Source organism: Chrysochloris asiatica, unplaced genomic scaffold (assembly GCF_000296735.1).
Source record: "Chrysochloris asiatica unplaced genomic scaffold, ChrAsi1.0 scaffold00312, whole genome shotgun sequence".
Lineage (NCBI taxonomy): Eukaryota > Metazoa > Chordata > Mammalia > Afrosoricida > Chrysochloridae > Chrysochloris > Chrysochloris asiatica.
Window position 1 is genome coordinate 1,575,176 of NW_006408830.1, and position 24,763 is coordinate 1,599,938.

The 24,763-nt window shown below is 45.3% G+C and overlaps 1 protein-coding gene across 2 annotated transcripts in view; it reads left to right on the forward strand.

Moving 5' to 3' along the window:
* The first annotated feature begins 7,470 nt into the window (after nucleotides 1–7,470).
* The window catches only part of SLC44A2 (solute carrier family 44 (choline transporter), member 2), a 33,529-nt gene continuing 16,236 nt past the window's right edge, over nucleotides 7,471–24,763 (forward strand). The window contains exon 1 of one of the 2 annotated variants that reach the window (XM_006875103.1): nucleotides 7,471–7,579. In XM_006875103.1, coding sequence (XP_006875165.1) covers nucleotides 7,549–7,579 — 31 coding nt within the window. In that variant the 5' untranslated portion in view covers nucleotides 7,471–7,548. Of the gene's footprint in view, nucleotides 7,580–24,618; nucleotides 24,670–24,763 lie in introns of those variants that run through there. The other variant, XM_006875102.1, reaches the window with a different exon arrangement.

Here is a 24,763-nt window from a genome sequence, read left to right on the forward strand (position 1 = left end):
TGTGATTTGAGTATGGGGGAGCAAAATGAAGTCTGAAGGAGCAAGAAAAGGGCTTTAGGGTGATGGTTCCATCTCTCTAACCCTTCTCTGAAGAATTCTGCTTTCTTTAATTTACACCAATTTGCACCATTCTCAAGCGACTCAAATAATATTCCTTTTAAATGTTATGTAAATATGGGGATAAAATGAAGTCTGATTGGCTATCAAAAATGGGGGAGCTATAAAGGCATGAAGTGGCTGACTTACAAGTTTCATGAATGTGCTTAGTTTCAGAATGAAGGAGGTAAGGAAGAATCCCTGCTGAATAGTTTCCCTCTCTTCCAGATGGATCTGGTAAAAGGGGATAGGGGGGATGATAGTGACAGGATTTTATGACTCAATTGTGACTAATTGTTAACAGGATTAATTGAAATGGTCACAACTGTAACTGTAGAAAATGTGTAACTAAAAGGGGTGGGGTTTTAATTAATCTGTCATTTCAGGAACACAGGATCCCAGGACCATCAAGAAGGAAGAGAATGAGTGGGGTGTGAGATCCCTACCTAGAAAAGCAGTAACAACAGAGATAGTGGCAGAGGCTGTGGCACGGAGCAATTGCAGGCTCTAGAGCCATGGACTGAGAAAGGCTGTGTGCTTGGCAAGCAGGAGACTGGCTGGCAGAATGTGCCCTTTGGACATTGAATTAATATATATTTTTTATTTTGTAAGTATGCATCAAATATTTTTGTCTTTTTCATAAGTGAAATATAAGATGTAAATGGGAAGCCACAGGGAGGAAGTAGGATAAATGCTGCAGGAAGAGGATTGTAATTAACAATAAAAGAAGAAGAAGACGAAGTATGAAAGGTCAAGACTGGGTTTTACAGTAGATGAGATTAGGTTTCCCAGTGAAATTCTTGTAGGACAGCCCTTGTTCCCATCGAAGAATGAGCACATGCATTGTTGTGATGGAAAAGAATTCCTCAGTGTAACTTTCTTTTTCTCATTAATGCAATTTTCAGTTTTCTTAAAACTTCTTCATGAGTCCTCAGGATCATCCTATGTCCTTTGAAAAGATCTATCAAAATTACCTTTTTGGGGATCCCAAAGACAGATACCGTAACCTTTTGAGCTGAACTCTCTGCCTTGAATGTAACTGGCCTAGCAGATTTCCTCAAAAACATTTTTTGATTTGAACCTTTTTTGAAGTCACCCTAAGAAGACTAAGATAATTGTACCTCTGAAAGACTTTGTCTGCAAGCACTCACTCATCACATTTGGTTGTTGTTAGGTCCTATCAAGTTGATGTCAACTCAAAGCCACCCTGTGCACAACAGAACAAACACCACCCAATCCTTTGCCAGCCTCACAATTACTGTTAAGCTTGAGTCCACTGTGTGATTCCATCTCCTTGAGGATCTTTCTCTTTTTTGCTGACCCTCCGCTTTACCAAGCATGATGGGTTTTCTCCTGGTTTTATCCTTCCTCACAACATGCCCAAAGTATGAGAGATAGTCTCACCATCCTGATTTCTAAGGAGTACCCAGACTATACTTCTCCCAAGACATATTTGTTTATTCTGGTAGTCCATGACACTTTTTAATTTTCTTCATCAACACCAAAATTCAAATGCATTGGTACTCTGGTCTTCTGTATGCACTGTACAACTTCCGCAAACATATGCCGTTGTTAAATGCCGTTGAGTCGGTTCCAACTCATAGTGACCCTGTGTAGGATTTTTGAGGAGTGGTTGGTGGGTTTGAACCACCGACCTTATGGTTCAAATTGACCTTGTGGTCCTGAGGTGATTGAAAATACCATGGCTTGGGTCAAGGCACTTTCATCCTCAAAGTGACAGCTTTGCTCTTTAACATGTTGTTGTTATTAAGTGCCGTCGAGTCGGTTCCGACCCATAGCAACCCTGTACAGGGGTTTCCGAGGGTGTAAATCTTTACGGGAGTAGAAAGCCTCATCTTTCTCCCACGGAGCAGCTGGTAGTTTCGAACCGCTGACCTTAAGGTTTGCAGCCCGATTCATAACCACTACACTACCAGAGCTGAGGTCTTTTGAAGCAGATTTGCAAAAGACTACTCCTTCTATGAATATTTATTGTCAACCCAAGTAAAATGAAGTCTTTAACAATTTCCATCTTTTCTCCATTTATCATGGTGTTGTTCATTGGTCCAGTTATGAGATTTTATTCTTTTTTACATTGAGGTGCAATCTATACTGACAGCTATAGTCTTTGATTTTCATCAGTAAATCCTCTTTGCTTCCAACAAGCAAGGTTGTGTCATCTGTATGTCGAAGGTTGCTAATGCATATCTCCCTCCAATCCTGATGCCACATTCTTCTTTATATAATCCAACTTCTTGAGTTATTTGCTCAGCGTACAGATTGAATAAGGATGTAACCCTGACTCATACCTTTCCTGACTTTGATCTATCCAATATCCCCTTGCTCTGTTTAATGACTGCCTCAGGTTTTATTACACAGGTTCCTCATGAACACATTGAACTGTTCTGTAATTCCCATTCTCATAATGTTGTCCATAGTTTGTTATGATCCACATAGTCCAATGCCTTTGCATATTTAAAGCATCAGTAAACATCTTTCTGATATTCTCTGCCTTCAGGAAAGATCCATCTGAAGTCAGCAAGATATCTTAGCTCCACGTCCTCTTCTGAATCAGGCTTGAATTTCTGACAGCTCCCTGCAGCCATTTTTGAATTATTTTCAACAAAATTTTACATGCAAGTGATATTAATGGTATTACTCAATTAGTTCAGAATGGGCACAAATATGGATCTCTTCCAATCAATTGGCCAAGTGGCTGTCTTCCAAATTTCTTGGCATAGATGATTGAGTGTCTCCAGTCCTGCATCAGTTTGTTGAAACATTTCAATTTTCATTCCCTCAATTCCTGGAGCCTTGTTTTTCACCAATGCCTACAGTGCAGCTTGAATTTTTTCCTTCTATATCATCGATTTCTGATCATATGCTACTTCTTGAAATAGCTGAACATTGACCAACTGTTTCTGATAGAGTGATTGTGTATTTCTCCCAGCTTCTTTTTTTTTTTTTTCCTTTTCATTTTGAGTAACAGTCCATTATATGGATATATCACTATTTGTTTTTCAATCCTCTCTTGACAGGCATTTGAGTTGTTTGCAATTTTCAAATAATATGAATAAAATTTTTAAGGACATATATGTCCAAGTCAGTGGATGGAAATACGTTTTTATATTTCTAGAGGAAATATCTAAGAGTATAATTACTGGGTTATATGGTTAAGTAGCTCTGGTAGCATAGTGATTATGAATTGGGCTGCTAACCTCAAGGTCAGCAGTTCAAAACTACCAGCCAGAAAGATGAAGCTTTCTGTTCCCGCAAAAATTCACAGCCTTGGAAACCCCTATACAGGGTCACTATGAGTCAGAACCAAATCCACAACACGTAACCACCACCACCACCATGGTTAATGTGGGGTTTTGTGGTGCTGTAAAATAAGAACTGGAATGCATTTAGCAAAGTGGGTGGTTCAAACCAGCTAACCACTCCTTTGAAACCCTATGCATTGGAACTGACTTTACAGTACTTAACAACAACAGCATGGTTAATGTAGATAAGAATGTTCAAAGTCCTTTACAAAGTGGTTATATAATTTTGTATATTTACCAGTAAATCCTGGTATGGGTCTGTCTGCCATCTTCTTTGGATGTTTCCTACGTCATTCAATATTCTACCCATAGAATTCTTCAATATTGCAACCTGAGGCTTGGGTTTGTTTGTTTTGTTTTCTCTCATTTCATTCAGCTTGAGAAATGCTGATCACAGAGACGTTTTAAAACACATTCTGTTTGGAATAAACCCATGCATGTATGAACCGGAAAAAGTAGAGCAGTCCTTTTTTTTCATTTAGCCTTCTAGTTTTAGAGCTCATATGTAGGTTGTTGTATCCATTTTGTGTTGCCTTTTGTATATATGTGAATTGGGCTGTCTTAGTTATCTCAAAACTCCACACACAAGCAGATGGCTTTAACACACAGAAATTTACTCTCTCACAATACAAGAGTATAGAAGTCTGAATTCAGAATGTCGCCACCTGAGAAAAAGGGCCTTGTCTTCTTTGAGCACCTGTAGGCCCAGAATTCTTGGAGTTCTCCAAGTATCGGGCATCAATCTTTCCCTGAATCTAGGAGCGTCACAATGCAAAGACTCCAGGTCCAAAGGGCTCACTCCGCTCCTGGTTCTTCTTCCTTGGTGGTAGTACTAAGTCCCCCCTTTTCTCAGCTCACTTCTCTCTCCTTTTGTGGTTGTTGCTGTTAAGTGCCCTCAAGTCGGTTCTGACTCATAACAACCCTCTATAGGGTTTCCAAGGAGTGGCTGGTGAGTTTGAACCACCGACCCTGCAGTTCAAACTGACCTTACAGTCCAATATTACAGTGCCATGCCAGGACTCCTCTCTCTCTTTTTATGTCTTATAAAATAAAAGATGCTACAGGCCACACTCCTGGGAAACCCCGTTACATCTGATCAGGGCTGTGATGGGATTAAGGGTGTCACTTTGTTGTTGTTGGGTGCTGTCTAGTTGGACTCATAGGGACCCTGTATAGAATTTCAGAGGCTGTAAATGTTTATGGGAACAGAAAGCCTTACCTTTCTCCCCCAGAGTGGCAGAAAGATAGATTCCAACTTTGAACTTGTGGTTAGTAGTCCAGTAAGTAACACCACTAGTATACATCTTAACCTTCTTACTGCTTATCGGATCAGATCACATAATCTGGGAGCCTTAACCTCACTGCCGTACTAGAACATCACAGAACTGCCAAACCACGGAGACTCAAGGCCCAGCCATATTGACACGTATTTGGGGGGAACTCACACAGTGTGTTCCATGACAAAGGGTCATATCATTACATTTAAATCTATTTTTAAACAGAATTCTAATTTGATAATAAACACATGAATACTTTCTCCTATTTAAAGAAGAAGAAGAACCAAAGAGGAAGAGGAAGAAGAGGAGGAGGAAGACAGGAAAAAGAAAGAAGAAAGGAAAAGGAGGAGAAAAGAACATTCCAGATCGGGAAAATATCTTCTTTAATCCCCTCCTCCCCTCCTGGCAAGTTCTACCTCCCACACATAACCAGTTGGCAAGTTCAGGTCTTTTTCTGTTTGGTACATATGGTATCTCTTTCTCTGATGCCATTTATGACTAAATGCAATGTGCTATTTTTATTCAACGGTATAACTTGGAAACACAGTTGGGCTACTCCAGAAGGGGCATGACTCAGAGAAATGGAGGGGGTGTGGGTTGAGGGGTTATGAAGTCAGATTCTAAGGGTTCAAATCTCTAGCTCCATGCTCATGGTTTGCAGTCAGGGAAATTGTATAAGCTTTCTGTGTCATAGTTCCCAACTGCAAAATGGTTGTAACGATTTAATAAAAAAAAAATTTACTACCTTGTTGATGCTGAGTAAGCTCTCTGTAAACATCCACGCTCCTTAGAACCAGTAGGGCCACCTCATTCTTTCTGAAACTATTTTTAAAATGGAAGCATGACATATATTCAGAAAGGCCAAAGGTCAAGTTACTTCTACAAACTGAACCCATTTGTATAACCACAGCCCTGTTTCTAGTCCCCCGGAAGGTACTGCTATAACGCTGCCAGTCATTACCACTCCAAAGGAACCAGTTATCGGAGGTTGATTAGCATTACTTGTTCTAGAACTTTCTACAATGTGAATTCTTTTGCTCAACATAGTGCTTTTTGAGATTCGTTCATATTATTGATCAATAATTTCCTTTTTTGTTTGTTTTTTCATTGCTGAAAAGTATTCCATTGTATGAATGACCCATTCACCAGTTAGTTAATGGATATTTGGATTATCAAATTTGGGACCACTATAAATAAAGCTGTTATGAACATTTGTATACATGTCTTTATATAGACATACGGTTTTATTTCTAGAAGTGGGTTGACTGAGGCATATGGTATGCGTTAAACTTTGCAAGAAACTGCCTGACCTTTTTTCAAAGTGGTTATTCCATTTTACGTATCCATCAGCCATCATTCAGGTAAACTCAATGCCCCCTAAACAAAAACTCCCCTTTTTCCTTCCTTCCAACCCTGGTCACCACTAATAATCTCTGGTCTCTATATATTTGCTTATTTCATATAAGTAAGATCGTACTTGTCCTTTTATAACTGAGGTATTCCTCTCGGCACAAATACTGCCAAGGTTGCTCTATGCTGTGCATCAGAACTTCATTTCTCTTCATCCCCCCAACAAATCTTTCTTCAAAGGAGTACAGCCAGAATGTTCTTTAGGAGTGAGGATGGTGAGACTTTCTCTCTCAAACTTCGAATGTGTTATGAAGAGAGCCCAGTCCCTGGAGAAGGGTATCGTACTTGGAATAGTGGAGGGTCTGCATAAAAAGAGAAAGACCCCAACAAGGTAGGTCAACAAGGTGGCAACCACATGGACTCAAACAACGATTGTAAGGATGGGACAGGACTTGGCAGAGTTTTGTTCTGTTATGAGTTGAAACTGTCTTGACACCTAATAACAACATTCCATATATATATGTGATATTTTGTTTATCCATTTATCTGTTGATGGTTATATCTGTTGTTTGCACATTTTTCTGTGCTACAGTGAACATTGGTGGACAGGTCTGTTTGCATTCCTGCTTCACTTCTTCTGGGCATAATATACCTAGGATTGAAATTGCTGTACTTTCTGAGGAACAGCCCAACTACTCTCTACAGTTATTGGAATTTTAATTTGCATTTCCCTGATGACTCATTCTTTTGTTCCTGCTGGATAGTCTTCCCTTCCATAACCCAACCATAGACTTGTATCCACTGCCCTGCTGAGCATGTACATTTTTCACAATAGCTACCAAGGGTGTGGGTCCTTGGTGTGGTACTATAGGATAAGCACTGGAGTGTTGATCGCAAGGTTGGAGGTTCAACCCCACCAGCCACTCCTCAAAAACCCTATACAGGATTGCTTTGAGTCAGAACTCACTCAACACAACAGCTTTGAGGCTGCAGGTAACATCCTTGGGCATGTTGTCTCTGTTGGTACGCACGCCAGCAATGGTTTCTCCAAGGTCAGTATCAGAGAAAAATAGCCCAGGTTGAGCATGCCTTGGATTTAAACTTTCTGCCAAACAGAAAATTTGCTGTATTTGATGTTACCAAACTCTAAAACTCTTGCCAATATGAGGAATGAAAAATGGCATCTTTTCCAGGCCGGCGCTCAATATCTATCAGATCATGAATGAGTGGATGGATGAATGAACGACAAGCTGACCACCTCTCACCCACCACACACCAACACTGGGTCCCCAGGGACCCAGCTGGGAAACAAAGATGAGGGCCCCGCCCCCTGCAGAGCCTGCCACCACCACCACCCCCTCGTCCGCTCGGGGCTCCCATTGGAGGGGCGCACGGAGGCGGGGCGAAGCGGTATCGGGGCGGGGCGCTGCAGCCCGCGGAGCCTCCCGCCCCGCCGGGCTGGGGTCGCGCCGGCTAGGACTGCCCTCCTGCCCTCCCTGGCCATGGAGGACGAGCGAAAGGACGGAGCCTACGGTAGGAATAACCTGCGACTCGAGGCCGCTGCTGCTGAGTTAGAGGGCCCGGGGGACAGGCCACATCTGTGATCTAAAACACTCGCGCTGCAGAGGGGCCCCTCCGGCGGGCGCTGTATCCCCTGCTCCCCAACAGATCGCCCTTGTCCCCTCCCCGGAGCCCCTGCACCCTCTTCGGCTGATGACCTGGGGCCTAGGGCGCATGCTCCACCTGGGGAGATCCCGTTATCTGGGCGGCTCAGATGGCAGACGGGGGAGGGGAGGCTTGGCGGCCCGTAGTCGGAAGAGACAGCCTGACCTCCCAAATCCCCCTCCTCTTCCAGCTCTTTTGCCCATTTCTGCCTCCAGCCCGCAATCTTATAGAAGTAGCTATCTCAAACATTTGGCCAGATAGGGAAACTGAGGCAACTACTGGCAGGGTGAGAGCCCAGAGGGTCTGCCGGCCGCCTGGGAAGGGCTGAGACAATGGCGCCTCTGGTGAGGGGGGACAGGAAGGAAGCCGGAAACAATTGGGAAACTTTCCTCCCCTGTGCAAGGGGCTGGCAATGCCCGCCTCCCACTTTGCATGGCCCAGGTGTCTGGAGGCCTCCTCCGGGGACCCAAAGGGGAACTTTGTCACTTGGTCCGGTAGATGGGTTCGAGATGAGGCCCCCGTCGCACCCACTTTTCGCCTTGCATTCTCTGGCGTTCCCACAGGTGCGCTCCTCAGTTTTCCCTTTCTCTTCATTTTGGGTTCCCAGGGCTGATCGGAGCCCGAGCGCCGCGAGGCCTGGGGTTGACGGAGTCGGGGCTGACAACCTCCAGTGACATTAACTTCCTGGAAACTGCTGAGATCTCAGAGCGTTGGGGAGGGGGCCGGAAACCACACAAAAATAACCAAGAAAAATACTCCTCCCCCCAGGGACTGTTCAGAGTAAACTGTTCAGAGACTGAAGGGGGAGGCTGGGACCTTCCTGCCCTGCCCTGCCTTGCCCAGCTCAGCCCAGCCCAGCCAAGAGGGAGGCACTGGGCCTGGTAACCTCCCAGTCACTCCTGTTAATGCATGAAACCCAGACCTCCTGGGGAGCCCCCTTGTCCTTGGTTTTGGCTTAAGTCTCAGACCCTGTGGCTGCCCATGCAGCCTCCACTGGGTGTGGTTGGCTGTATGATCTGGGAACCGCAGCCCGAGGCCCTGGCCAGACACTGCCTGCTTGTGGGCAGCAGCTGAGGGGTCTGTAGTGTCCCTGAGGTCCATTTGAGATGGAGGTAGGAGCAAAGTGGACAATGATGTGATTCACCCTGCCTTGAATTTGACCAAAGAGAGCCAGCCAGCCATGGGTGGAACTGAGCAAACACTCCCAGACCCACATCCAAGACAGGGGACATCTATACCTGACAGACTGCTGGGTGCTGGGGCCACATTCAATCCATAAGTAAGGACCACCCTACAGGTGACGGGCTAGACCTGAGGACACAGCAGTGAAGGAACCAGGAAAACCCATGCTCCTACAGCATGGCTGGGGAATAAAGATCATGTTAGGTGGTTGTGAAGAAAGAAAGGCTATGTGTATGATGGGGAATCATCCCAGATTATTTTAGGCACTAAAGCTGGAGGTTGAGCCAAACGTGGGAGATTTGGAAGAAGTGTGTTGCGGGCAGGGCAGTGGAAACAACAAACCACACAGTTGCTTACGTTTTTCTCTGAGGCCCAGCAGAACCCGAGGTGGAACTGTTAGCTACATCTTGTCCTCTTCTAGACAGGCCTCACTTGACTCCTTGCCATTGGGGTCTAGCTTAGGTTGTAAACAGTTATGTTGTTGTTGTTGTTGTTAAGTGCCGTCGAGTCGGTTCCGACCCATAGCGACCCTGTACAGGGTTTCCAAGGGTGTAAATCTTTACGGGAGTAGAAAGCCTCATCTTTCTCCCGCGGAGCGGCTGGTAGTTTAGAACCGCTGACCTTAAGGTTCGCAGCCCGATTCGTAACCACTACGCTACCAGAGCTCCTTGTAAACAGTTATGTTCAGACCCAAATCTTGAGCTTCCTGGGCTGGGCTTCTTGGTGAGGTTCCTGCCAGATACTGTGGTGCTTTCCTATGGGAATAGCATGTAAGAGTGGCTCACATACCTTTCCCTTGGACCCCAATCCCATCCTATCAGTCACCATGAATTTAGAGGGTTACAGCTTGGTTCTAACGCTCAGAGGCTGTGCGGCTCTGGGGGAGTCAGATGACCTCTCTGAGTCTCTATTCTTATTTGTGTGACTGGGTTGACCACACTACTGGTGGGAAGCATTTTGTAGTGTCTGGTAAGCTCTAAGTGCTCAGGAGACCTCAGGGGCTGGGGATACAGGGAGGACATGGATTTCGGGGGAGCTGCTGGTGAAGCAGCCTGTCTGCCAAGCATAGACCTGGGCTAGGCAAGCAGGAGGCGCCCTTTTCAGTAGAGACCGTATCTTAGAGGAACGCAGTCACTCTGAGGAACACTGGGAAATGGCTCCTGGCCCAGGCAGATATCAGCAGTAGGCACTAGGCACTGCCATTCTCCCCGGCCCACCCTTGGCATGAGCAGCATGGAAAAGGATCCTAAAAGTCCAAACAGTAGACTCTGACTAAGGTGGAAAAAAATGCAAGAAAACCAGTGGTATTTGTATTTTCAGATTTCCTGGTCCCGTTTTTCCAGTGAATCCAACTTAGCCCAGTATAATATATATATATATATGTTTGTTTTTATGTGCCGTGAAGTCGGTTCTGACTCATAGCGACCCTGTAGAGGGTTTCTGAGGCTGTAAATCTTTATGGGAGCAGAAAAATATTTATTATTTGGAGCCCTGGTGTCCTGGTGTGGTGCTGTAGGATAAGCGTTTGAACCACAAGATCGGCAGTTCAAACTCACCAGTCACTCCTCGGAAACCCTAATACAGCATCGGAACCGACTCGATGGCACTTAACAACAACAACATTAGAAGTCCTGGTAGCATAGTGGGTTATGTGTAAGGCTGTTAACTACAAGGTCAGCAGTTCAAAACTACCAGCCGATCCATGGGAGAAAGATGAGGCTTTCTGCTCCTATAAAGATTTATAGCCTCAGAAACCCTATACGGGGTTGCTATGAGTCGGAACCCAATCCACAGCACACCGCCACCACCACTATATACATTTGTTGTTGTTAAGTGCTGTGGAGTCGACCTGTATAGGGTTTCCAAAGCTTTTCAATCTTTCTGGAAGCTGAAAGCCTCATCTTTCTCTGGTGGAGTGGTAGGTGGACTCAAACTGCTGACTTTGTGGTTCATAGTCCAGTGCTTATGTTATGGAGCCACTGCATTCCTATGTATATAAAACAAAACACAGAGTTGCAATTTGGAAGAAAGTATTTATTTGTTAATTGCAACTTTGTGTGTTTCGTTTTTGTTTCCTTCAAAAAGATGATACTATCCCAGAGTTTAAAATACAAACATACAGGGGACTTAATAGTTTTATCCTGAAGGGTCTCCCTCTTGCTGTCCCACTAATGCTATACCATCTTGTGTTTCCTTCTAGAAGGACCCTAGCCTTTCTGCCTTCTTAAGCAATTATAAACAGATCCTTTTATTTAGTGGTTGTTGTTTTTTTTTCTTTTTCCATTTTGAAAAACAGCAGCAAAACACTGGAATGCTAGCTTCATGAGGACGAGAATGGGTTTCTGTTTTGTTGAGAGGCGTATCCATAGTGTCTGACGCATGGTAGATGCTCAGCAAATACCTGTTGCATGAAAAGATGTTTGCTTTACTTGTCATTTTTTTTTATGTTGGCATCTGGAACGTTTCCCTCAATCTGGGTTGACAGTTGCATAAAGTAGTGCCTTGTGCTTGGACCATCTTATATTTAGCCAATTCCAAACTAAAACCAAACCATTTTCTCTCAAGTCCATTGCAACTTATGGTGACAACCTTGTACAGAGAACTGCACTCCAGAGGGTGACACTGTGGCTCTTTGGAGCAGACCACTATACCTTTCTTCAGAGATGTGTCTGGGTGGGTATTTCAAATTCTTAACTGCAGAAGATACATACACAAATGGAAACAGAGCCAAGGCTCAAGAAATTTTCACAAGGTGGACACACCCAAGTATCCAGCACCCAGACCAGGAAAAAAGAGCATTACCAGAAGCCCCCTCCTGTCCAATAAGATGCTGTTAGTATTATTTGATTAGTATAATTAATTAAATTTTTAATTAAAGAATGATTTCTGTATCAAAACACAACTTTTAGGAGTACATTTTGATCCATTTTCTTAAATATATAGACCCATGCAACTACTTACCCTAGCCGTGGTCTGTGTTTGTTGTTAGACTCATTGCTGTTGTTGTTAAGTGCCGTCGAGTTGGTTCTGACTCGTTGTTGTTGTTAGGCACTGTTGAGTCAGTTCTGACTCATACTGACCCTGTATAGGGTTTCCAAGGAGCAGCTGTGGGCTTGAACTGCTAACCTTGATAGTCCACAGTCCTGTGCTGATCCACAGCACCACACCAGAAGTCATAGCGCCCCTGTATAAGGTTTCTGAGGAGTAGCTAGTGAATTTGAATCGCTGACCTTGCGGTTCAAACCCACCTTGTGGCCCAATGCATTAACCTGCAGCATCACCCCAGGGGTATATAGAATAAGGGTTGGCAAACTGGCCCACAGACCTGCAGCATTTGTAAAGCGCCATGTAAATGGGGACAGTGGTGGTCTAGTGGTAGAATTCTTGCCTTCCATGCAGAAGGCCCAGGTTCGACTCCTAGTGGATGTACCCTCGCGCACAGGTATGGGTGGAGACTGGCATGTTGCTGACCAGGTTTCACTGGAGTTTCCAGATGAGAATAAACTAGGAAGAAAAGTCTGGCCATCTACTTCTGAAAATCAGTCAAAAAATCTCCTGTGGAACACAACGGAGGATATACAACCAATCATAGGGATGGTGCAGGACTGGGCTTTCGTGAATTGAACTGATTCAGTGGCAGCCAGCAACAATTAAAGGGTGTAAATGTAAGAAGAGAAGATTATACAACACGGTCATCTGTGGACCAAACAAACTCAAACCAAACTTACTGTTGTCCACTTGATTCTGACTCATTGTGACACTGCAGGACAGAATAGAACTACCCCATAGTGTTCCCAAGGAGCTCTGATAGGTCAGCAGTTCAAAACCACCAGCGGTTCCACAGGAGAAAGATGAAGCGTTCTGCTCTGTAAAGATATACAGCCTTGGAAACCCTGTGCAGGGTCACTATGAGTCGGAACCGACTCCATGGTACTTAACTACAACAAGTCTCCCCGGAAGCTGCTGGTGGGTTCCAGCCACCCACCGTTCATTTAGAAGCCTGATGCTTAACTCACCAGGCCACCCGGACTCCTTATACGTAGACCACACCACCTAAAATCTCAACTTTCTAGCCCTTCACAGCAAAAGACTGCAGACTCCTGGAATTAAACATTCCCATCTCTCCAGAGAGTTCTGTGCCCCTTCCTAGTCAGACCCCCAAAGAGGGTTATTTTTAAGTACGGTTTTCAACTCTTTTATATCAGAAGTAAGGTGCTCTGGTAGCATAGTGGTTATGAGTTGGGCTACTAACCAAGGTCAGCGGTTTGAAACGATCAGCGATTCTGCAGGAGAAAGATGAGGCTTTCTGCTCCTGTTAAGATTTACAGCTTCGGAAACCCTATACAGGGTCGCTAGTGGTCGGAACCGAGTCGACAGCACTTAACAACAACATATCAGAAGTACTGTATCGTCAGTAGGCAAGGGGGACTCAAAACTGAAAATAAACCATCAATTGTACAGATACTTCTAGCCTTGGGTGTGAGAGAACCTTCCTTCCATACATCCTTGTTCATCTACTCTCAAAGGTAACATAGACAGGTCTTCTTCCGGAACTTTGCCTGAGTTTCCATATGTATATGTGACATCTCTATCTTTTCAGTGCTTCCCAGGGTAGTTTAATAAAGAATGATAAGGTTCCATTTTGATCAAAGACTCTACGGAAGAATCCTGACTCAAGGGGAGGAATGTAGAACAGAATTTCAAATTTTCATGGAATCCTGACTTTCTGGAATCAATAGAGGCTGGAAGAACCCCTGAAACTTGCCCTGAGATAGTCTTTAAAATGTGAACCAATAATAAATATACCCTGGAGTCTTCAGTTTAGTCAAAAATGTCTGCCTTGAGCATTATGTGCTCAAAGGACTTTATATGAGATCAAAGTGAAGACAGCAACTTGAAAGATTACAGATAGGAACCTTGGGACGGGCAGTGAGTTTATGTTAATGGAGAAAAAATAGCTCTGAATGATTGTACAACTGGAACAATGGAAACAATGTCATGTAGAAACATTAAACTGATATGTTCTGCTGTGTATGTTTTCAACAATAACAAAATTAATCATTAAAAGCTGATACAACTCTCACAGTGGAATGCTATGTAGCTATAGAAAAGCTGAAGGAGGTCTACCCTTGTTCTAGGGAAACAGTATCAAATGAAGTGAGCTTGTGTAACAAAACTAGGTGTGGGGCATAAAGCGCTAGAAATCTCTTTGTGTGAGTATATAGTAGACAAGTGTCTGGAAAGAGAAAAGAGAAACTCAGGAGAGGAAGTGTGGGCTCCCCAGAGAGAGGAAGTGAGGGCTCTGGGCCAGCGTTCAGAGGGAGAGTGCTTTTTCTCTGTCAAAATGTTGGTTCTGGCTGAAGTTTTTATCTTGATAGGTGTTGTTAAGTACCGTTGAGTCAGTTCCAACCCATTGCGACCCTGTATAGGGTTTCCAAGGAGCTTCTGGTGAGTTTGAACCACCAACCTTGCAGTTCACATGGCTTTGCAGTCTGGCGCGTTAACCCACAGCGCCACACCAGGACTGACTTCATTTGATACTGTTTCCCTAGAACAAGGACTCCCTGATAAACTTTGTTGTTGTTAAGTGTTGCCATGTTGGTTCCAACTCATAGCAACCCTGTATAGGGTTTCCAAGGAGCGGCTGATGGGTTTGAACCACCAACCTTGTGGTTAGCAGTCTAGTGCTATTCCTACAGTACCACACCAGAACTCCCCTGATAAGATTATTGGTTACGTAGTACAGGGCAAGCGATTCACAACTTCTTACCTGTCTTCAACAAACATATCTTAAGCAAGTGCTCTGTGCCACAATCTATTTTAGGTCCTGGAAACCCAGCTGTGAGAATGGTACAAAAAACCTGTCCTCCCCGGGCAGATATCCTAGAGAGAGATGGATACGAAGGTAAATGCAGAAACGGCTTGTTGTTAGGTGCCTCCCAGTTGGTTCCAACTCATAGCTACACCTCTGCACAACAGAATGAACACTGCCTGGTCCTGCATCCTCCTCACAATTGTTCTTAGACTTGAGCTCATTGATGCTGCCACTGTGTCAATCCATCTCCTGGAGGGCTTCCTCTTTTCCCATGATCTCCACTTTACCAAGCACAATGTCCTTCTCCAGATAATGTGTCCAAAGTATGAGAGACAAAGTCTCCTCATCCTGGCTTCTAAGGAGCACTGTGGTTGTACTTCTCCCAAAACAGATTTGTGTGTTCTTTTGGCAGTCCATGGTACTTTTAATATTCTTCTCCATCACCATAACTCAAATCTATCAATTCTTCTATAGTCTTCGTTATTCTTTGTCCAACTTGCACATGCATATGAGGCTGTTGAAAATACCATGGCTTGGGTCAAGTGCACCTGAGTCCCCAAATTGACATCGTTGCTCTTGAACACCTTAAAGAGGTCTTACGCAGCAGATTTGCTTAATGCAGTACGCCATTTGATCTCTTGACTGCTACTTTCTTGAATGTTGACAGTGGATCCAAGCAAAATGAAGTCTTTGACAACGTCAATATTTTCTCCATTTATCATGATGGTCCAGTTGTGGAGATTTTTGTTTTCTTTCCACTGATGGGCAACCCATCCATATTGAAAGACTGTGGTCTTTGATCTTCATCAGTATTTTAAGTCCTAGTCACTTTCAGCAAGTAATGTTGTGTCATCTGCATATCACAGGTTGTTAATGAGTAGCCTGATAAGGTTAAAAAAAAAAAAAAAATGAGGCAGGGGAGGTTGTTGTTATGTGTCGTCGAGTCACTTCCGACTCATAGTGACCCTGTACAGGGTTTCTGAGGCGTTAAATCTTTTATGGGAGCAGAAAGCCTCATCTTTCTCCTGCAGAACAGCTGGTAGTTTCAAACTGCTGTCCCTGAGGTTCGTAGCCCGATAAGTAACCACTACGCTACCAGAGCTCCTTGGAAGCTAGTTTATAGGACCTGGAGCTGGAGTTTATAAGATCTAACAGAGAAAGGGACTGGAGAAAGTCATCCTGTGGGGACCAGAGGAACCAATTGGAAGATGGACAAAGTGGTTAGGGCAGAGGGCACAGCAAGAAACAAAGGCCCTGGGTGAAAGTGGGTCTGGTGTGTTTAAGGAGCAGGGTGAGTGATGAGTGGGTGGGAGGGGCAGCTGAAGCAGGAGGTTGTGGGATTTGGCCTTGTGTTCTGAGAGAGATGGAAACCATGGAGAATTCTGAGCACAGTAGGGAGGGGCCTGTTCCCCAGCCCACTCTGGTCTCTGTAGGATGTAGCTGCAGGGAGTATAGTCATGGTGGTGATTGGGGCCAGGTTGGACAGCGCACAGGATTCTGACTCAGCCAGGTTCTGGAACCCAGCCTGTGGTTCAGTTTCCAGATCCACCCTTCCTCGTTCTGGATCACCTATTACCTTTCACTTCCCTATGTCTTATTTTCTCCATCCATAAAATGGCCTAATAATAGTATGAACTCCCATTTGGGGCTATGTGGTGGGTTCAGTGGACTGATGTGGGTGGAGCGGTTAGCCTGGGACATGTTGTTAAGTGCCAGTGAGTCCATTCCAACTTATAATGACCCTGAATAGAGCTGGTGGGTTTGAACTGCCAACATTGCAGTCAACTGTCCAGTGTTTATTCTATTGATTGTTGTTGGTAAGTATCTAGAGCTGTGTACAAAGTCAACACCTGGTTAATCAGGTTATCACAGCATAAGGAGATCTGGTGGCACGTGGTTAATGTGTTCTATTGCTAACCCAGGAACCAATCTGTAGGCGAAAGATGGGCAGTCTTGGGGAGGGAGACAGTTCTACTTCTCCCTTTAGAGTGAGCATCAGAGTCTGAGTCACCGTGAGGGCAATGAGTCTCTGGTTCTTTGGTTATCACCAAGTAGACGAAGCCCTGTAGTGCCATGGTTAAGCACTTGGTACTGTTCTTGTAAAGTGCCCTCAGTCAAGTTGATTCTGACTCGGTGACCTCTACGGGGTTTCCAAGGAGCACCTGGTGGGTTTGAACCACCAACCTTGTGGTTCACAGTCCAGTGCTGATCCTACAGCTCTTCCTGTTAAGTAGGTGGTTTTGAAATCACCAGTCATTCTACAGGAGAAAGATATGCCAGTCAGCTTTCCAAAAAACTTTGTGGTTGTCCGATGCTGTTGAGTCAATTCTGGCTCAGCAAGCCTTTGTAACAGAGTAAGACTGCTCCAGAGGGTGTTTTCTTTTGTTTTTGTTTTTAACTTTTTGTTGTGAAGTGAGTGAGTGTTTACTGAGCAGATCCTGGGTTTTACATTCATCAAACACATGCTTCATTTCATTGCACCCCCCTCCATGTACCAACAGTTGACAGTATTTACCTCCATTCATGTTAACTCTTAAGGAGCTCTGGTAGCGTAGTGGTTACGAATCGGGCTGCGAACCTTAAGGTCAGCGGTTCGAAACTACCAGATGCTCCGTAGGAGAAAGATCAGGCTTTCTGCTCCCATAAAGATTTACATCCTCGGAAACCCTGTACAGGGTCGCTATGGGTCGGAACCGACTCGAAGGCACTTAACAACAACAACAAAGGAGCTCTGGTAGCGTAGTGGTTACGAATCGGGCTGCGAACCTTAAGGTCAGCGGTTCGAAACTACCAGATGCTCCGTAGGAGAAAGATGAGGCTTTCTGCTCCCATAAAGATTTACATCCTCGGAAACCCTGTACAGGGTCGCTATGGGTCGGAACCGACTCGAAGGCACTTAACAACAACAATGTTAACTCTTGCATTCCTCCCTGTGTCTTCCACTGTGTTTCTCACAGGGTTTTTTAGGCTGTAATATGGTGTGGCAAGGAGCTCTGGTAGCATAGTAGTTACGAACCGGGCTGCTAACCGCAAGGTTGGCAGTTCGAAACTACCAGCTGTTCCACGGGAGAAAGATGAGGCTTTCTGCTCCCATAAAGATTTGCAGCCTTGGAAACCCTGTGTATCAGGTACTTAACAACAACAATATAGTGTGGCATTGCAGGATAATGCACTGGATCACAAGGTCCGCTTGAACGTCGAGATCCACAGTTCAAACCCACCAGCCGCTCCTCAACACCCTCCTAGTGAGTTGAAACCGATTTCATGGCATTTAATAACAGTCTTTACAGGACCAAATTGAATGGTCTTTCTTGGTGGGTTTGAACCACCCACCTTTTAGTTAGCAATCACATGTTTGTTTACTAGCAACTGTTGCACCTCTGGGGCACCTTTCTGTAAGGATTTGTTGTTGTTAAGTGCCTTCCAAACAGTTATGATTTATAAAGACCCTTCCGAAGAGTAGTTGGTGGGTGTGAGCTGCTGACCTTGTAGTTCAAAGTCCAGTGCTGATCCTACAGCGCCAACACGATGAGTCCTTGGAAACCCTCTGAGGGCAGTCCTATTGTCTTTGTAGGGTCTCTGTGAGTGGGAATTGACTCAGGGATAACTGGTCAATCACACATCACAGAGTGCTGGAATGTGGAATCAGGAGCAGGATTCAAAACCCAGCTTCTACTGAGTGATCTGGGCAAGACGTAAAGTGTATCTCTGCCTCCGTTTCTTCACTGTGCCAACCCCTCAGAGCATGGTCGTGAGGATTAAATGGGTTCTGAGAAGTGTCTGGCCCAGCATGCAGTAGGTATTCTGTCATTGCTCTTAGGGTTGTGTCTAGTAGTGTCACTTCCAGCTTCCCCACTCTGATGCTGTCTCTAGCCCCCTGTCAAAGGGATGACCATTCCCCAGGCACAGACTTCTGGGAAGGCAGGGTGAACTGGGCTGGCTATGTGGGCTTGTTCCAGGGTTTCAGCCTCAGACCTTGGGGATTTGACCAGTGCCCAGAGGCCCGTGGGGGCTGGGCAGCACTCAATGTCCTGGCTCTGACTTCATGACTATTTCCTTATCTTCCACGCCCATGGCTCTGAATAGACCAGCCCTCAAGCACAGCAGAACTGGGAGGCAAGAGCTGCCTTCCCACCCTGACCTGGTCTAACGCCCCAAAGTCACTATGTTTCTCCCTGATCATTAAATGCAGCGTCTTCCTGATATCTGCCAAAGAATAGGCCTAGGTGGGAGCCAGAAAGCTGTGATTTCTGCCTCACTCTCTCATCTGTGTGGCCTGAGCAAGCTGCCTCAGTTTGCCCCCTTACAAGGGAATCCCACCTATGGTTAGTGTTTGCTGAAGTCATGTACCACAAGTCTGTGCTAACTGCTATTTGAGCATTAAGCCCTGACAACATCTATGAAGGAAATGCAAAGTTGAGGTCTACTTTCTGGATAGAGAAATGGAAGTCAGGATAGAGGAAGGGCTTGTCCAGCATCAAAAATGGGAGCTTCTCTCAGCATGACTCCCCCGCTTCGAGGCTGTGGGACCCCTATAAGTGCCTCGATTCCCCCACCCATGATGTGGGGCATGAATGTCGTATATCGTTTCATTGCCATGGTTACAATCTCCTTCCATCATCAACCAACCAAAGGGTATACACTATAAACCTGCCCCCCAGTCGTCAGCACACAGACCCTCTCCCTCTCTGGGTCTAAAGTCCCGAGCTGCTCCATCTCTCCACATCATCATCTCTGCCTCCATCATCACTCCTTCTCTGGGTAGGGTCCCACTCTCCACTTCTCTCCCTTGATGGTCCCAGGGACCTCCGCTCCTAGACTGAAAAGTTAATCACTCCCCTCCTTGCTACAAAACGTCTACCTTTACATTTCCAACCCTCACAATCAGTCCTAATAACATTTAGTCACTGTTGTATCACAAGAGACCTATCCGCATTTCAACTTTTTAATTTTTTAAGATTTTGTTTTTGTTTTTGTTATTGAGATTATACCCAGCAAAGATAAACCTATTCAACCACTTTTTACACATACAATTTAGTGGCACTGATTACATTGTGCAGCCCTTCTCTCCCTCCTTTTCTATGCTGTTCCTCCTCTGTTAACGTAAGCTCATTTCTTTCTAACCTTTGAAGTTACTCTTGTCCCTATGGCGGTAATTCTCAAGTGAGCATATAGCTCTTTTGAGATCATATAGGTAATTCTCAAAAGAGCATACAAAAAAAAAGAGCATACAGCTGACTCTTGAATAACATGGATCGAGGAGCATTAACAGCTATCCAGTCCAAAATCCCTGTCTAACTTTTGACACGCCAAACGCTTAAAAATTAATAGCCTACTGGTGACCGAAAACCTTAACCGATAACACATACTTGTATGTTATATGGATTACATTCTGCACCCACATAAAAGCTACATTTTCCATAGGTGATAACAACAACAAAAAACATTTCATAAAAGTGCAAGACCATCAAGTCTCTGTGAGTCAGAACTCACTGAATGGTAGTGAGTTTGGGTTTTGTTTGTTTTGGGGTTTTTGGTTGGTGTAGCTGCAACAATGGCTTCATGAATCTCCTTTTCTCTTTTTCACAATGATCCTTATGCTGGATTCATTTATCTTGAAGTGGCAGGCAACTGCTACCGCACACAGTACACATCGAGCTATTCAACTTTTTCTTGTCCTCTCATGAGTTTGCTTTTTGCATCACTGGTGGCATTTCCTATGGGTTCCATAGGATTATTCAAGGTTTACAGTATTGTACTAAACATGCTGAAAAAATATACCACAAGAGATCACTTTTACAGTGATAAGCAATTTCCTAGAGAGACAAACTGCTCATGCAGAGATGAGTAGTCACCTGGTGTATTGTTAAAATTCTGCTTATAAGTGGACCAGGACTATTGAAATCCTTGTGGTTGAAGGATCAGCTGTAATGCTCAAGGCAGACATTCTTTGCGAGTTCAGCTGAAGCACAGGATTGCGAACACAAGGTCTGCAGCTCAAACCCAGCTGCTCCTCGGAAATCCTGTACAGGGTCACCATGAGTCATATCGACTTGATGGCCCTTAACAACAGCAAATGTTTGGTTTTAAGAAGATTCCTGAGGATGTTTTTGATTTAAGGTTTAAAGACAATTTCTAAGCAATAATTTCAGGGGTTCATTCAGCCTCCATAGCTCCAGAAATTGTGGATTCCATGAGTATTTGAAATTCTGTTTTACCTTTTCTCCTTTTGATCAGAATTCTTCTATAGAATCTTTGATCGAAATGGTCAGTTAATAGTATTTACAGAAGCAGATCTCCAGGCCTTTCTCCCTGCACTACAGGGAGAGTTTGAACCCCAACATTTAGGTTATTAATTGAGTTTGTGTTATTAGCATCACTCAGGGGCCTAAGTGTAAGAAGGAGGCTGGATTGTCAGAGAAATTTGAGAATTGAAGTAGAGATTGGAGTTATGGATTGCTGGCATAGAAGATAGAAGAAGGGACCGTGAGCAAAGGCATGTGGATAGCCTCAGACTGCAACAAATGTGGAAACAGATTGTTTCCTCAGAGCCTCCAGAAGGAACTCAGCTTTGCGGATATGCTGATAGCTCAGAGAGACCGATTTTGAACTTCTGCTCTCCAGAGCTATAAGAGCACAAATTTGGGTTGTTGTAAGCCTCCAAGTTCAGGGTAATTTGTTACTGTAGCAATAGGAAATAGACACTGACTTAGGAGCTGTAGGCCTAGGCTCTGCCGCTCACCAGCTGTTTGGTCATAGACTTGTTATTCTCCTCCTTGAGCCTCAGCTTCCATATCAGTAAAATGGGGCTAACAGGATCAACATCACAAAACTGTAATGATGAAATAAGCTAAGCCGTGTAATGTTTTAGAAGATGCCTGGTGTATGGCAAACTGTCAATAAAATGAGGGGGGTGGGGGAAGAAGGGACGTGCTTTTCCTGTTGTTATCTTACAAGTATCTTACAATGTTGTTGCAAAGACTCAGGAAGTTCTCTGTCTTGCAATTTTGGACCAGATTCAATTAGCAGAAACCATTAGTATTTGCCACGCCACACCCTCCCTCCCCACCCCACTAACTCATAATGAAGGCTAATGGAATCCATCAGATGACAATGGATATCAGTGTTCCCACTGTATTTTCTGAGAGTTCACAAAGCTAGGCCCTGAGCCAAGCTTATGCTAGATCCATTCTCCACATCCACATTCAAGTTTACACAGCACGGATGTGGCTTGCCGTCCCACTGGCAGCCCCCAAACTCTCAGGCTTGGCTCTCTTTTCCTGAGAAAGTTCTTTGAGACTCTTCCCAACATGACCTTATTCCACTCTCACCTCCTACTCCCGCTTCCCAGCCTGACTCTATCATATTCTTGCTCAAATACCCAGTGGCTCCCACTTACCCATCAGACCTGTAGTGGAGATCAGCCACAAGCTGTTCCCCTTCCCTGAACCTCAGTTTCCAGGATCTGAATGATGTTGAGAGAACACACCCACACCAGCCTGCCCCAACTTGGCCTGTCTGGCCACCATGCCGTCCTGCACAGGAAACTTACCATACTTATTTATCTCTTCTCCCAGTGACTTATCAGTGCCTAAGCCGACGCCTCTCAGATGGTAAAAAATAGTCTTCTTGTTTCCTTCATGCCTGAAATAGTTTGGGGTTCTCTACATTTGTATGATTAATTCATGTGGAATTTATTTTGCTTTACTTATTTATTTATTTTGGTTCAGTGTGTTTTCTTCTAAACAGACAGTGAAGGTTACTGGCTGAAGATATTTACCTTTTCCTTTTTCACACCAACAGGAAATTCCACATATATATTTTATTTCACAATAAATTCCAAATCATTGTGGAGTTGGTGGTTAAAGCACTCCCCTCCCCCAAAGGGCCAAATGTAGAGAGACTTGGGCCTGCGATTCTTATTCTGCCTACAGTGCTGATTGGGTGGGGTAGACTAGCTGGCCTTCAAGGTTTCCTTGGGAATCTTGGTAACCCCAGGGCATGGCTTAGAGCCTAGGAGCCTTGCCTGTTTGCAGAAGTTTGTGGCTCCAGAGTCAGATGAGGCCTCCTTGAGTACAGGCTGTTGGTGGGGAAATGGCATCTCTCTGGCGACAAGTTGAATTCGTGACCAGAACTCCACCAAAGGCAATAGGTACAATTATTGAGTGCCAACTGTCTATGACCCTTCTGGCTATATAATCCCATGATGACTGTCAGCCCCACATTGAATGTACACCCCTGCTGACCGTAGACCCCTGCTCCAACTGTGACCCTCACACTGACCCAACATTCAACTCTATTGTAAAGTAGAGAGGGTGTCAGGTGATACAGTGAGGCTAGGCACAGGATGAGAGGGGGGTATACAAGCAGTGTGGGGTTGTACAGTAGGCATGGGGATGCAGCCAGTCAGCTGTATCTGTACTGATGTTGGCCATAGGGACCCCACTCTGACTGGACACCTCACCCCATAGTGGATAAACATTCTTTTGACAGTTGTTTACTTCAGGCAGTCTGTGCCCCATTCACAATGAATGTATGTTACCCTGACTGAACATGGTCCCATGCTGGCCATACCCCACACCCATCATTGATTGAACACCCCCACACAGACTATGGAGTCCTGGTGTGGCGCTGTGGGTTGATGTGCCAGACTGCAAAGTCATTTGCACTGCAAGGTTGGCGGTTCAAGCTCACCAGCTGCTCCTCGGAAACCCGACATAGAGTCGCGACTATAAGAGTCCTGGTGTGACACTGTAGGATAAGCACTAGACCACATGGTCGATTTGAACTGTAAGGTAGCGGTTCAAACCCACCAACTGCTCCTCGGAAACCCTAAAAGGTCACTGTGAGTCAGAACCAACTCGATGGCACTTAACTACGAACCCTTACATCACATCCCTTGTCATCTACAAACTGTATTCTCGAATCCTACCCTGTGCCTGATCTTGGGGGCTAGTTTTGGTTTTTACTTTTGCTCCATTTTACAGTCGAGTAAAACTCAGGGAAAACCAACTGTTGTCCTGTGTCCCCTGGCTCAGGCAGACAGAAGGGTAAGGATTGTCTTCTTCATTGTACCCAGTGCCCAGCGAGGGCCTTCGTCCTACAGAACAATCACTTTTGGTGTAATGATTGTGGGTGTTCACGGGTTGAAGAATTCAGGTACCATTGGAGCCACAGAGGTACCAGACAGGGACATGACAGGGGGCTACCAGGCAGCACCCCAGGTGATTGGAGATGCAAATTTTATGAAACATTTATCTCTGCATGTTTAACTGTTAGCAATGTGGGGATTTTGGCTTATTTTAAGTGGCCAAACACTCATCCGCTGATTTGACAAGGAACCCTGGTACAACTGGGTTTGGAAACCCTAAATAGGATCGCTAGCAGTAGAAATCCACACTATGGCCTCAGTGAATGGTTTGCCAATTTGACTTTTCAGCCCCAAACTCCAGTTTGTTGTTTGAACTGGGCCATCTGCCAGTTGCCAGGCTGAGGTAGCAATTTTCCTCACTCGGCCTCAGTTTCCATACCTGGAGAATGGGGCAATGTTAAGTTTCCTCCCATGGTGGAAGGTGTTCCAGGAGGTGTGGCGGGAGTGGGTGGGGAACATGGATCCATGCCACCGGGCGATCCAGGGTGTCCCGAGCCGCGGGAAGGGGGCGGGGAGAGCTAAATCGGGCCGGGCAGTGAGTGGCGGTAGCAGCTGCCGCCTCTAGGTCCACCCCGCCCTACCTCCAACCGTCTGTCGGTGGGTCGTCTGTCCTTCAGTCTGGAGGCAGCCTCTCAGCTTGAGCCGGTCGGACCGGTTCTAGCCACCCGGCGCCTGGCTCTTGGCTGGGAGGAACCGGCCCCAGTCCGTCGGCCTGAGCCTCCCGCGGGACGCGGCGCCCAGAGCCGAGGTGAAGGGGCCGGGCTCCCGCAGTCATGGGGGGCGAACGGCAGCATTACTACGGGAAGCACGGTAGGCAGTGCCCTCCACCCTCCGCGTCCTGCCAATTCCTGGAGCGGAGCCTCACCCCCTTCCCGGTGGAGGACTGGGAGCACTAAAGGTGCAC